The sequence below is a fragment of the Ranitomeya variabilis genome, chromosome 4 (assembly GCF_051348905.1).
Source record: "Ranitomeya variabilis isolate aRanVar5 chromosome 4, aRanVar5.hap1, whole genome shotgun sequence".
Classification (NCBI taxonomy): domain Eukaryota; kingdom Metazoa; phylum Chordata; class Amphibia; order Anura; family Dendrobatidae; genus Ranitomeya; species Ranitomeya variabilis.
This window is the reverse complement of record NC_135235.1, coordinates 445060513-445073061: the sequence shown is the minus strand read 5'-3', so window position 1 is coordinate 445073061 and position 12549 is coordinate 445060513. Positions and strand designations below refer to the sequence as shown.

The following is a 12549-nucleotide window of genomic DNA, read 5'->3' as shown; positions in this document are numbered from 1 at the left end:
AGACTCCAAATTTACTACTGTACTGAAGTTATATGCCATTACTTTCTTTTGTGTTCAGTAAAGACTTTTATTTGTGTAAAGTGCCTGAGTCGTATACCAAATTTTACATTTGGTTATATTCATGAAACACAAAATATTTGAACGAAAAAAATACCCAACATAAAACTTGATAAACAATAGGCTATTTTATTATATTTCATTTAAAAAATGTACTCTACTGGGAAACAATTATACAATTTTTGTCCAATGAATAGATTTGTGAGAAGTTAGATCAGTTTGGGGGTGATATCATATCCTCTCTAGGTTGACTCCCCTGTCCCAGCGATCAGTGGGGGGTCCCAAAGGTTGTTTCTCCAATTTACCATCGGTAATAGTTTCTGCAATAAAAAGGTTTTTTTTTACTTTCTGGGATGCTGTCTTTAAGCACCCATACACTTAATGAGTTTATTCATGTCAGTACAACCTCTTCCCACCTTAAGACATTCTTCGAATCTGTAAAATACTATGGTACGATTAAGCTTCTCTAATTGTCAGAAGATCTTGAGAGATGAGGCTTTTTTACTGTGATTTTTTTTCTTTTTTCTTATCTCTTTTTGGCATTCGCCACAGTTGACAATGGTCTGAATCCAGTGTGGCCTCAAAAACCTTTCCAGTTTCTTATTGCGAATCCAGAGTTTGCCCTCCTGCGATTTGTTGTCTATGAAGAAGACATGTTCAGTGATCAGAACTTTCTGGCCCAAGCGTCTTTTGTGGTGCGTGGCCTTAAAACAGGTACAGTATAAAATGAGATGGTACACCAGCAAGAATGCCTATGTGTTTGAGTTCTTCAAATGAGTAAAAATTTTGTACAAATTCAAGGTTTCAGAGCAGTTCCCCTGAAGAATAATTACACTGAGGACTTGGAGCTGGCTTCTCTCCTTATCCGGTTAGACATCTACTCCAGTAAGGTAAGACCTCATGGAGGAGCAGTTTACATTTAAAGAAGTGTCCAGGTGTTGACTAAAACAATTAATTTTCAAATTTTTTTTTTTAGAACTTGAAGGTCAAATTGAAACCTAAAAATCGCTATCGCGTTTTTAGACTCCCAAGAAGTAGTAACCTGTAGTTGTGGCCTCTCCTAGATCCCCAGATCCAATAGTAACCTCTGATTTCCCAGGTTTACACTGGGCAGTCTTCCCCCTACTAATTGAATGTTTATTCCCTATCATGGGGATCTTTGGTTCATAGTATTGTATTAGGCCTAGCCTCATAGGCCTAATGTAGATTTAACAGTTTTAATTATATGTGAAGTTGCTGTTGCAAAATTCCTTTTTATTCCGTTTTTGTTTTATATGTTTTATAAGTAGCTTTAGTCATGGATATGTTACTATGGCTGTTATAACGTACATTTAACTATTATTTTAGCAGGAGAATGGTGAACTAAATGGGGCTACTGCACCTCGAGAGCGTGTCGGTGATTCCACTGCGAGGTTACGGGATGGTTTTGCAGATTCTCGATATGCTGCACATCAGCTGGATGACTTTCGAATCCCTCAAGAATTTACAGATGGGTTTGATAGAGATAGGAGGTAAAGTCACAACTCGGGCTGTTTATTGTGAAAACTTTAAGTTGTTGTTGGCTTAGGTGATTTTATTTTCATATTGTCTGCTGGGGCTTAAGTTTATCATCAAGGGAGGTCATCTGCCTGGGACCCACACTCTCAACTAGGGTAAAGCTCTGCTAAGAAGAGTAGTTCTCTCTTTGGAGCAAGCCTCTTTGCATGTACTACATGGACAGCCATTAATTTGAAATGTCTTAACTGAATTAATTGATCATTGGCTTTTGCAAAATGTTTCCTTTAAGCTCCTATATAATTTACAGTTGTGTGAAAGTGTTTGCCCCCTTCCTGATTTCCTATTCTTTTTCATGTTTGTCACACTTAAATGTTTCAGATCACCAAACAAATTTAAATGTTAGATGACACAAGTAAACACAAAATGCAGGTTTTTTTTAAATAAAGTCTTTATTAAGGGAAAAAGAGATCCAAACCTACATGGCCTTGTATGAAAAAGTGATTGCCCCATAAAACTAATAACTGGTTGGGCCACCCTTTGCAGCAACAACTGCAATCAAGTGTTTGCGATAACTGGCATTGAGGTTTTTTTTTTACAATGCTCTGGAGGAATTTTGATCCGCTCATCTTTGCAGAATTGTTGTAATTCAGCCACATTGGAGGGTTTCCGAGCATGAACTGCCTTTTTAAGGTCATGCCACAGGATCTCAATCAGAATAAAGCGAACCTGTCAGCTGTTTTGGCCGATATAAGATACGGCACTGCCTTTCAGGGCTAATTTACAGCATTCTATAATGCTGTAGATAAGCCCCCTATCCGACCTGAAAGATAAGAGAAACAAGATTTAATATACTCACCCAGGGGGCTGTGTGGTCCATTGGGTGTCGCAGGTCCGGGTCCAGCACCTCCTGTCTTCTTGCAATGCCATCCTCCTGCTGCGTCGTGTCTCCCTGCACCGTGCTCCTGCGCAGGCATACTCCTTGGGTTCCATAGAGGCAATTGCTGAACGGAAGCCTAATATGACATCGGCGCACCCACTGGTAGTAGCTTGAGTTCCAGTATCAGACAGAGTGAGCCATCCTTCTTTGGGACCGAAAAGAGGTTGCAGTATAAATCTGAGAAGTGTTCCTGAGAGGGAACAGATACGATGGCCTGTGCCCAGAGAAGAGAGTCGATGGCTTGAAAGAAACCGGGAACTTGGGCTGGGACCTTTTTGGAGGTCGGGACATGAAGAAATGTCTGCATCGGAGAAAATAAAATTCTATCTTGTAGTCTGTAGTAACAATCTCCCTGACCCAGACATCGTTAACTACGAAGAGCCATACGTCCCGGTAAAGAAGACTGTCACCTACCTTGAGAGGATTCCCAGGTGGGGATGACCCGTGATGCATAAGAGACTCTACAGTTGAAACCAGTTTACATACACTATATAAAAAGACACATATGCATGTTTTTTTCAATATCTGAAATGAAATCAGAATAAACCTTTCCCGTTTTAGGTCAGTTAGGATTATCATAATTATTTGCCAAATGCCAGAATAATGAGAGAATGTTTTTAAGACATTTTTTTATTGCTTACTGCAAAGTCAAAAGTTTGCATACACTAAGATTACTTTAAACAATTCTGGACTGCCCATATGATGTCATGTGTTTTTGGCAACATCTAAGTTAAGTAGACACACCTGTGGATGTATTTTAATTCACACCTGAAACACACTGCTTTTTTGTGTAGCATCAAGGGAAAGTCTAAAGAAATCAGCCAAGATATCAGGAAGAGAACTGTGGACTTGCACAAGTCTGGCTCATCCTTGGGTACAATCTCAAGATGCCTGAAGGTACCTTGTTCATCTGTGTAAACAATTATAGCAAAGTACAAACAAGATAGGAATTCCCAGTCATCATGCCACTCAGGAAGGAGACGGGTTCTGTGTCTCAGAGATGAATGTGCTTTTATCCGACATGTGCATATCAACCCAAGGACAAAAGCAAAAACCTTGTGAAGATGATGGTGGAAGCTGGTAACAGTGTCAATATCCACTGTGAAACTAGTACTGTTCCAACGTGGGCTGAAAGGCCACTCTGCCAGGAAGAAGTTATTACTCCAAAATAAACATAAATAAGCCAGATTAATGTTTGCAAATGTACAACGGAACAAAGACTTTCATTTATGGAGACATGTCTTGTGGTCTGATGAAACTAAAATAAAACTTTTTGTGCATAATGACCATCGTTGCATTTGGAGGAAGAAGGGAGAAGCTTGGAAGCCTAAGAACACCATCCCAACTGTGAAGCACGGTGTTGGCAGGATCATGTTGTGGTGTTATTTTGCTGCAGAAGGGACTGGTGCACTTCACAAAATAGATGGCATCATAGGAAAAGAAGATTATGTGGTAATACTGAAGCAACATCTCAAGACATCAGCCAGAAGTTAAAGCTTGGGCGGAAATGGTTCTTCCAAATGGACAATGACCTGAAGCATACTTCCAAAATGGTAACAAAGTGGCTTAAGGATAGCAAAGTCAATGTTTTGGAGTGGCCATCACAAAGCCCTGACCTCAATCCTATTGAAAATGTATGGGCAAAGCTGAAAAGGCAGGTGTGACCTACAAACTTGGCTCAGTTACACCAGTTTTGTCAGGAGGAATGGGCTCAAATTCCGACCAACTATTGTGAGAAACTTGTGGAAGGATATCCCAAATGTTTGACCCTAGTCATTCAGTTTAAGGGCAGTGGTACCAAATACTAATGAGGGTTTGGCCGAGTGACCCTTAGACCACCATGATGAGGTGAGTTTGAAGGACTGCTTCCTTTTCTCTCTCTGGGTAGGAGACCAGTCTCGCTGTGCAGAGGTCCCAGAGGAGGGGAAGCGACGAAACGAGCGAAACTGAAGAGAACGTCTCCTGGTGAATGAACGTTTAGGCTTAGACTGGGCAAGAGAGGTGCTCTTACTGCCGGTGGCATCCAAGGTGAGGTGCTGCAGCTTAGACCCAAAGTGTCATGATGCCTGAAAGGGGAGATTGGTAAGTCACTTTTTTAGATGCCGGGTCTGCATTCCAAACATTGGACCAGAGAATTCTGAATATGGCTACAATATACAATATTGCTAGTAACAGAACTGGAGACGTCAAGAGACACTGCGAGCAAATATTTACCTGCGTGGACATTCTGGTCTGCAAGAGCCAGTTGGTCTGATAAGATGCCCTTCCAAAGGAGCTTCGTCGAGGCGGAAACCAACTTGGCTACCCATGTGGAAGTGAAAACGGGACACGGAGAGGCACAAGCCGCCTCAAGAGCAGTCTTGGCCAGGTCCTCAATCTGTCTGTGGAGTCATTGAGAGAGGAACCATCAAGGAGTGACTGGACAGTCTTGGCAGACAAGCATGAGACCCGTGGGTCCACGGCCAGGGAATCTGCCCATTTGCTGAGAAAATTTTAACCAAAAGGATATAAGATATCCAACTGCCTTCTACCTGGGAAGCACTTTTCCTGGTGTTCCCACTGTTTGGTAAAGGTTCCCTCAAATTCCCTGTGGTTGGATTGGAAAACACCTAGGGAGGACATTTTGCTTTTTTTTGAATGAGATGAAGCGATTCGGGGGAGGAGACTCCTCATCCTTAATATTGAGGGTCTGATTGATGGCAAATATGAGGCTGTCGACCATATCCTGGAGTTTGGAAATTTGGTCCGTGTCGGGATCAGATTCTTATTTACAAATTGCCAATGGCAAATAATCTCTAACTAAAGATTCTTATAATGTGGCTAAAAATTAACTTTTGACAATTTCTAAAACCACAGTGTTTAGGTTCGCCAAATATATGGATTTAGAATCAATGGTGCTATATAAATAAATAATATGGATTTCTATTAGGCAATAATAGGGGAAATCTCTACAAACATCACTTTGTGTGTTCATTAATAAATGAATGCTGTTTTTTTGAGGTGACCACCGTCCGAGATTTCAATTTGCAAATATATTACCGTAGAAATACTAGATTCAGTTGAATCCACAATATGGTATGATATTAATTGATGTTATTCCTCAGATCTTACTATTTTCACACGGTTATTGTTTAATATCCTCTGGCTATTAGCCTTTTACACATTCTCATCTCAATAGACGATTTAAGATCCACTCTTAGTAAATTCCTAATCTAATTTCCCTTTCTATCTCCGTATCACACTATTAAAGGTCAAGCCTATATATTCATCCTATATCTCCGCTACAAACACTTGCTATTTAAAATATGTAACCAGCTGCCTCCTCAACATTTTTCACTAGTACTGGCATCTTCAGGGTAATGAGGCTGCAATGGCCACTGGGCGGAGCCCTCTAGCTTATATAAGGTAGGTTAAAATGAAATATTCATCTTGAACTGTCCTCCCACCTCTCCTCCTGCTCCCTCTTTGACTGGTTACAATCTGGCTTCCGACCGCATCACTCAACTGAAATTGCCCTAACTAATGTCACCAATGACCTACTAACCGCCAAGAGCAAGCGACACTATTCTGTTGTCCTTCTCCTGGACCTGTCTTCTACCTTCGACACTGTCAGCCATTCCCTCCTGCTACAGATTCTCTCATCTCTTGGCATCACAGACTTGTCCCTATCTTGGATCTCGTCATATCTAAAGGACCGAACATTCAGTTTCTCCCTCTCCCATACCATCTCCTCACCTCGCCCCCTGTCTGTCGGTGTTCCCCAAGGCTCAGTCCTAGGGCCCCTGCTCCTCTCCATCTACACCTTTGGCCTGGGACAGCTCATAGAATCCCACGGTTTACAGTATCATCTCTACACTGACGACACGCAGATCTACCTCTCTGGACCTGACCTCACTTCCTTACTGACCAAAATCCCACAATGTCTATTTCAGCTTTCTTTTCTGCTCGCTTTCGAAAACTGAACATGGACAAAACCGAATTAATCATCTTTCCCCCATCTCACGCTGCCCCTCCACGAGACCTATCCATCAATGGCTGCTTACTTTCCCCAGTCCCACACGCTCTTTGCCTCAGGGTGATCTTCGACTCTGCCCTCTCTTTCTTTCAAGCCACAAATCCAAGCCCTTGCCTCCTCCTGCCAACTCGGACTCAAAAATATTTCCCGGGTCCGTGCATTCCTTGACCATGAAACCACAAAAACACTAGTGCACGCCCTTATCATGTCCCGCCTCGACTACTGCAACCTCCTACTCTCTGGCCTCCCCTCTAGCACTCTGGTACCTCTCCAATCCATCCTACACTCTGCTGCCCGACTAATCCACCTGTCTCCCCGTTATTCCCCAAACCTCCCCTCTCTGCCAAGCCCTTCAATGACTTTCTATTGTCCAGAGGCTCCAGTTCAAAACCCTAACTATGACATACAAAGCCATCCACAACCTGTCTCCTCCATACATCTGTGACATGGTCTCCCGGTACTTACCCACACGCAACCACCGATCCTCTCAAGATCTCCTTCTCTACTCCCCTCTTATCTCTTCTTCCCACAACCTCATCCAAGACTTCTCCTGTGCTTCCCCCATACTCTGGAACTCTCTACCCCAACACATCTGTCTCTCGCCTACCATGGACACCTTAAAAAAGGACCTGAATACCCACCTCTTCCGACAAGCCTACAACCTGCACTGATCCTTACCCTGCTGAACCGCAGGACGACCAACTATACCCTATCCTAGTGTATCCTCACCCATCCCCTGTACACTGTGAGCCCTCGCGGGTAGGGTCCTCTCTCCCTCTGTACTTGTGTGGCCTTGTTTTTCTCATGTTTATTGTACTTGTTTATATTTGCCACTTCCACGTGTAAAGCGCCATGGAATAAATGACGCTATAAAAATGTGTAATAATAAGTAATAAAATAAATAAAATATCGGACGGTGGTACCCCAGTAAAACAGGATTAACTCAGTGTTGTTTAAAGAGATCCCCTCTATTATTGCCTAATAGAAATCCATATATTGACCAACCCAAACACTGGGTTATATAATTGCAATTAACTTTTATTTGACAATTTAATAATTTTTTGTCACATTATAAGAATCTTTAGTTAAGGTTTATTTGTCATCGGCAATTTGTAAAGTATCAAATACTCGACGCTGATTCTTTTTGGACAAGTAAAGTTGTAAAGGATCAGATTCTGACTCTGAATTCAGTTCGGATGGGGGGACCACCTCCGGGAAGTAATGAGGTACTGAGGTGCTCCCGTAGGAGGTAAAAGCGCAAACAAGCCTTTGCTCTCATAGCGTGCATGAGGCGGGGGTTGGACGTGTGAAAAGTGTAGATGCCTGGAAAGCCAGGGATTAAATTTTAGAGATTTTTCAGATTGTTGGAAATCGCGCTCTGAAATGAGAGGAGCTGGTGCTCCTCGATCTATGCAGATTCCCCCAGCCGCCTTAAAGAGGGACTGTGGAGAAAGAGAGAGGGACTATATCTGCTGGTCAAGATCTTGACTCCTTCTCCATCCCAAGGATGACATCAGGAGCCCCCAGGTGAGGAGGGGGTCACTGGGAAAAGGCATCCTCCTTCCCGCATTTCTGTGGTCCCAGATGGTGCAGAAGAAGGTGTTGACCCTGAGGGTAGAGGGTCACTGACAAGTGGCAAGTCTTCCTCCCGACCCGCTCCTAGAAGAGGGCTGGGTTGGGGAACAGGCAAAGACCAGCCACCACGAACCACCCGGAGATATGCTTGAAGTGTTAGGAGGTAAGGTTGTGCCCCACAGAACATTACACCCTTTTACCCTGAAAAGAGTAACCCGAAAGACAAAAGGAAAAGATGAATAAATCACAATAAGGTGACCTAAGGAAAAAAAAACATCTGGAATCAGATCTAGGTCTGCCTCATTCAGACCCTAAGGGAAAACTGACAAGCTTTGTGCCAGTCGGTGGGTTTACCCTGCTGAGGAGGAGCTAACTGCTTTTTTTGCCTAATGTCCGCCTCCTAGCGTGTCCCTCAATAAAGCGATAAAGAAAAGATCCACCAAGAAAGAACAAGGGCAAACCTTCCCTTCGCACTTGGTATGTTTTCCACTTCTTCTTCTACTACGATTCCTAATGAAAGTACAGGTCTTTTTAAGGCTGACGAAGCGTCATATAAGAGTCGTAATAAGTCATAATAAGAGTCGTACTTTTGTAAATGTGATACTTTAAAAAGTCCTGTGACCTCCCCTGACAAGTTTTTTTTTTTATTATATACTTGACCTCCTCCATAAAAATAATTGTAGGGCCTCTGTTCTTAGGACTTAGTTCTTCCGTTCCTCTGTTGTTCCTCCTAGAAATCTAGAAATCAATTTGTTTCGTGATTGGCCATATCAGAGGGGTGTGTCTTTCCAGTGTGACACGGTCACTCTGAATTGGTCAGCCAGACTGTGTAGGGACACACCCCTGACAGGTAACATCATGTCAACCCATTTAGGCTCCTTTCACACATCAGTTTTTTGCCGACAGTCACAATCCGTTGGCTTACCAGATCCGTCGCTGATTGTGAAAAACTGATGCGACGGATCTGACTAGCGGATCTGGCTAATTGGATCAGAGCATCTCAGTTTAAAAAAATGGAATCTGTCGCTGGATTCCGTCATTTGATGGAACCGGCGCCATAGGCTATCTTTGTAGCAAATGACGGACGGTGATGGATCCGTTGCTGTCCGTTTTTTCACATACACAAAAAACGTTACTTTGTCCGTTGTCTCCGGCCGCCGGACAAACAATTTTCAACATATCCGGCGAACGACAGATGAAACGTGAGGCCATCCGTCGCGAATACAAGTCTATGAGAAAAAGACAGATACGGCGGCATCAGTGCCGGATCCGTTTTTTTTTTTCAAAATTCAACGGATTACGACTGATGGCAAAAACCTGATGGTGTGAAAGGACCCTTATTCTTCTCTAGGAGGAATAACAGAGGAAAATCACAATGTTCACTTTTTAGAAAAGATGCTCCTGATTTTATTTACTAAAACCAACATGGCATGAGAGGTGCTGTGCATCTTTAAAGAGTTTAATCTTCAGTATTCTTTTCTTTACAGGGTGCCACGAAAGACACGATTGAGTGGAGATAACAGACTTTAAGGATGCTCGGTAACGGAGACTGATAACTTTCTGCAACAAGAATCCTTTTGGAAAACAGTGCCTCGATGTGGAACACTGCTGCCAGGCAGCTTGATTTTTGCACATTCGGTGTCGCAACTTAACATGACCCCAGAAAGGGTCGTTTTGCTTAAGTGTCTCCAATGTTTCCGCAGCACAAACTGTAGGAGCTCTTTCTATATATAATGCCTTGTATATTAGTATGGCTGCTCTCCAAGACTGGGTTTCCAGTAGGCCATTTCCAGAGTAGAATACCGCAACTGCTTGATCTTTGGTCATCCTCTATCAAACTGTCAAAGAAGAAGCTAAGGAATACTTTGTATTATTATTCCAGGTATTTCCCGTTCTTTGAGTACTGCACCACATTCCAGGGACTCAAGCAGTACAGGAATGCTATATATTATATTTTTGTTCTTACTTTTTCGTGTGCACGGCCTTCGACCTCTCAATGCAATAGTTCTATTGGAACCATGGAAGCAAAATGTGGTATCTTGCTGCAATTACACCAAGCTTTACGTTTCATATTACACAGGAATGTTGGACTCCAGTACACCGTGTTAATTGTTTTTTGGACCTATCATCACAAAGCCAGCCATTTTAAACAGATTTGGACAATCGCACATTGCAGCTTGAACAATTCCAAGAAAGCCATCGTTAAGGTTTCTGTTCTGTTCAAGAAAATCAATAGTGGTTAAAGAGGGTTGTCTGAGTTCAGGATAAAAGCCTATTGCCTACCCCCCACCCCCCAAAAAAATTAAAAAAACATAATTGTGCCACTTCTACCCATTAGGTAAGGATGGGGCTTTTTGGAAGGAGAGCCTTTGTTTTTTTCCTGAATATCAGACCAAACAAGTGGCCAGCTATTTTATTCTAAACGAGACATTCTTGGTCTTTAAGGGGTACCTGACTAGAAGTATGCTCGAGGACAAAGCATCTTAAGTATTTGTTTTAATTTTAAAAAAGTATTAAGGTTTAAGGTCTTTAAATTAGTGTGGCCATATTTTATATGCCAATGTCCAGCCAATTATTTGGCCAGTCTTCAATTCATGAGGCCATATTAATTAATCGCGTTTTTGCATTTTTGTTGTTTTTCATTTCTTTAGAAATTGAATGTTAAGTAGGGGGGACATGCCTGTTTTTAGATAGTGGAATTGTGGCCATAATACCTGGACCTCCCAGTTTTAAATTGGATTACCATGGAATGCAACAGTGACCCGAGTCTGGTATAATAGTGCTGCAGTAGATCTGGGTAGTGCAGCCAGAATATGGATGTTGCGATGTGCCTGCCTTATAAACTTGCATTCCCGCTTTAGTAAGTGTATATAGAAATGCCCCACAACCTTATTGTTCTGTGAGGCCCAATAGACAGTTCTGCAAAAAGACACAATATTCCATTTTCAAAAGCGCATGTGCCTTATTTCCGTTCAGATTTCCCTAACCGAGTGTCATGTAGTCCTTCCAGAATTTTCTTTTAACTCTTTGGCTGGTTCACACAAGCAAGTTTACACACCATCCTGATTGGCTCAGGAGGTATGGCATCCACCATGCCAGTGAGCCTTGTGACATTGCAGTATTATCAGTAGCACTTGCATTGGAAAGTCAGAATTAATTGTATACTTTCCACCAAACACAGTAGTTTTTAACAAGATCTTAAAGGGTATCTCACAGTGGGCTTTTGCCACCCCCATCTGAGATCAGCATGATGTAGAGGCAGAGACCCCAATTCCAGCAATATATCACTTACTGATCTGCTTGCTGTAGTTTTGATAAAACCAGTTTTATCTGCTGCAGATCTACCGGTTCTCTGAATGGTGAGCTCTTTATAACCTCACCCCCACCACTGATTGGCAGCTTTCTGCCTATGCAATGTGTACAGAGAGCTGCCAATCAGTGATGTGGGTGGGGTTATTCTTAGCACAAGAATATGAAGAACACCTGATAAAATAGTGACTTTATCAAAACTACAGCAAACAGCCCAGTAAGTGGCACATTGCTGGAATCAGGGTCTCTGTCTCTACATTATGCCGATTTCAGATTAAATGGCTAAAACCTGGTGACGGATATTCCCTTTAAAGGCTATGGACAACTATGTGACATGGACATTGAATTCAATATATCCACAGCCTTTAAACAAGTTGTATGTTATTGGATTAAAAAAAACATTGGCCCTCCCCTTTGTATATTTCTCTGTAGCCTAGTTCATCATTTTATAATTATAGCCTAGTTCAAAGGGGTTATCCAGCATGAGAAAAACTTGGCCCTTGGTCCTTAGGTTGCAAATGATTTTGCAGCTCAGATCCATTTAATTCAATGCCAGGGAGGACCCATGGACAAAGGTGGCTATGTTTCTAAAAGCAAGCCGCCAAGATTTTCCAATCCTGAAACAGCCCCTTTGTCACTTTGAGGTTCGGTGTTGTTTTTACATTTGCTTATATTTTTTTCATGTTGCAAACTGAAGTGTCAATAAGCTGCTGTTCACAGATCTTGTGTCCATTTTATTCGCTACTGTGACTGGGATGTGGGTTTGATTTGTTTTTATTCTTTATTCCTGAGATTTAGGCTTCCTTATCAAAAGCTGTTTTTCATTCCCCCACTGCCAGCCTTCATGGATTGTGATTTGGTGTCTCGTTTAAGAGACCCTTACTGATCTCTGGAAGGAAAGCGCCTCACTTGCAGTACTTACACAGCCCCACTTTCTTACCTAGGAACAGGGGGAGGGGATCCAAGGTGTCCGCTGTGAAAATAGGATCTATGACAATGATGCTAAATTTCCCTTTCGCTTACATGGTCTTTATGGTCAGCCCTGTCCAACAAAGAAATGGGAAGTTCTTAGCTACTTCTTGTGCTAAATATTATTAGATGAGACGATCATTGTTAAACAAGTATCGTTCCCTCCCAATTTATCAACATGCTGACAATC

At 42.3% G+C, this 12549-nt stretch overlaps 1 protein-coding gene across 1 annotated transcript in view; it reads left to right on the top strand.

Annotated features, from left to right (window-relative positions):
- PLCG1 (phospholipase C gamma 1) overlaps window positions 1–12109 on the top strand; it is a 116553-nt gene extending 104444 nt beyond the window's left edge. The window contains exons 29-32 of the mRNA XM_077251520.1: window positions 610–771; window positions 859–947; window positions 1405–1568; window positions 9569–12109. Of these exons, the coding sequence (XP_077107635.1) occupies window positions 610–771; window positions 859–947; window positions 1405–1568; window positions 9569–9611 (458 nt within the window). The 3' untranslated portion in view covers window positions 9612–12109. The remainder of the gene's footprint in view (window positions 1–609; window positions 772–858; window positions 948–1404; window positions 1569–9568) is intronic.
- Window positions 12110–12549: the final 440 nt, after the last annotated feature.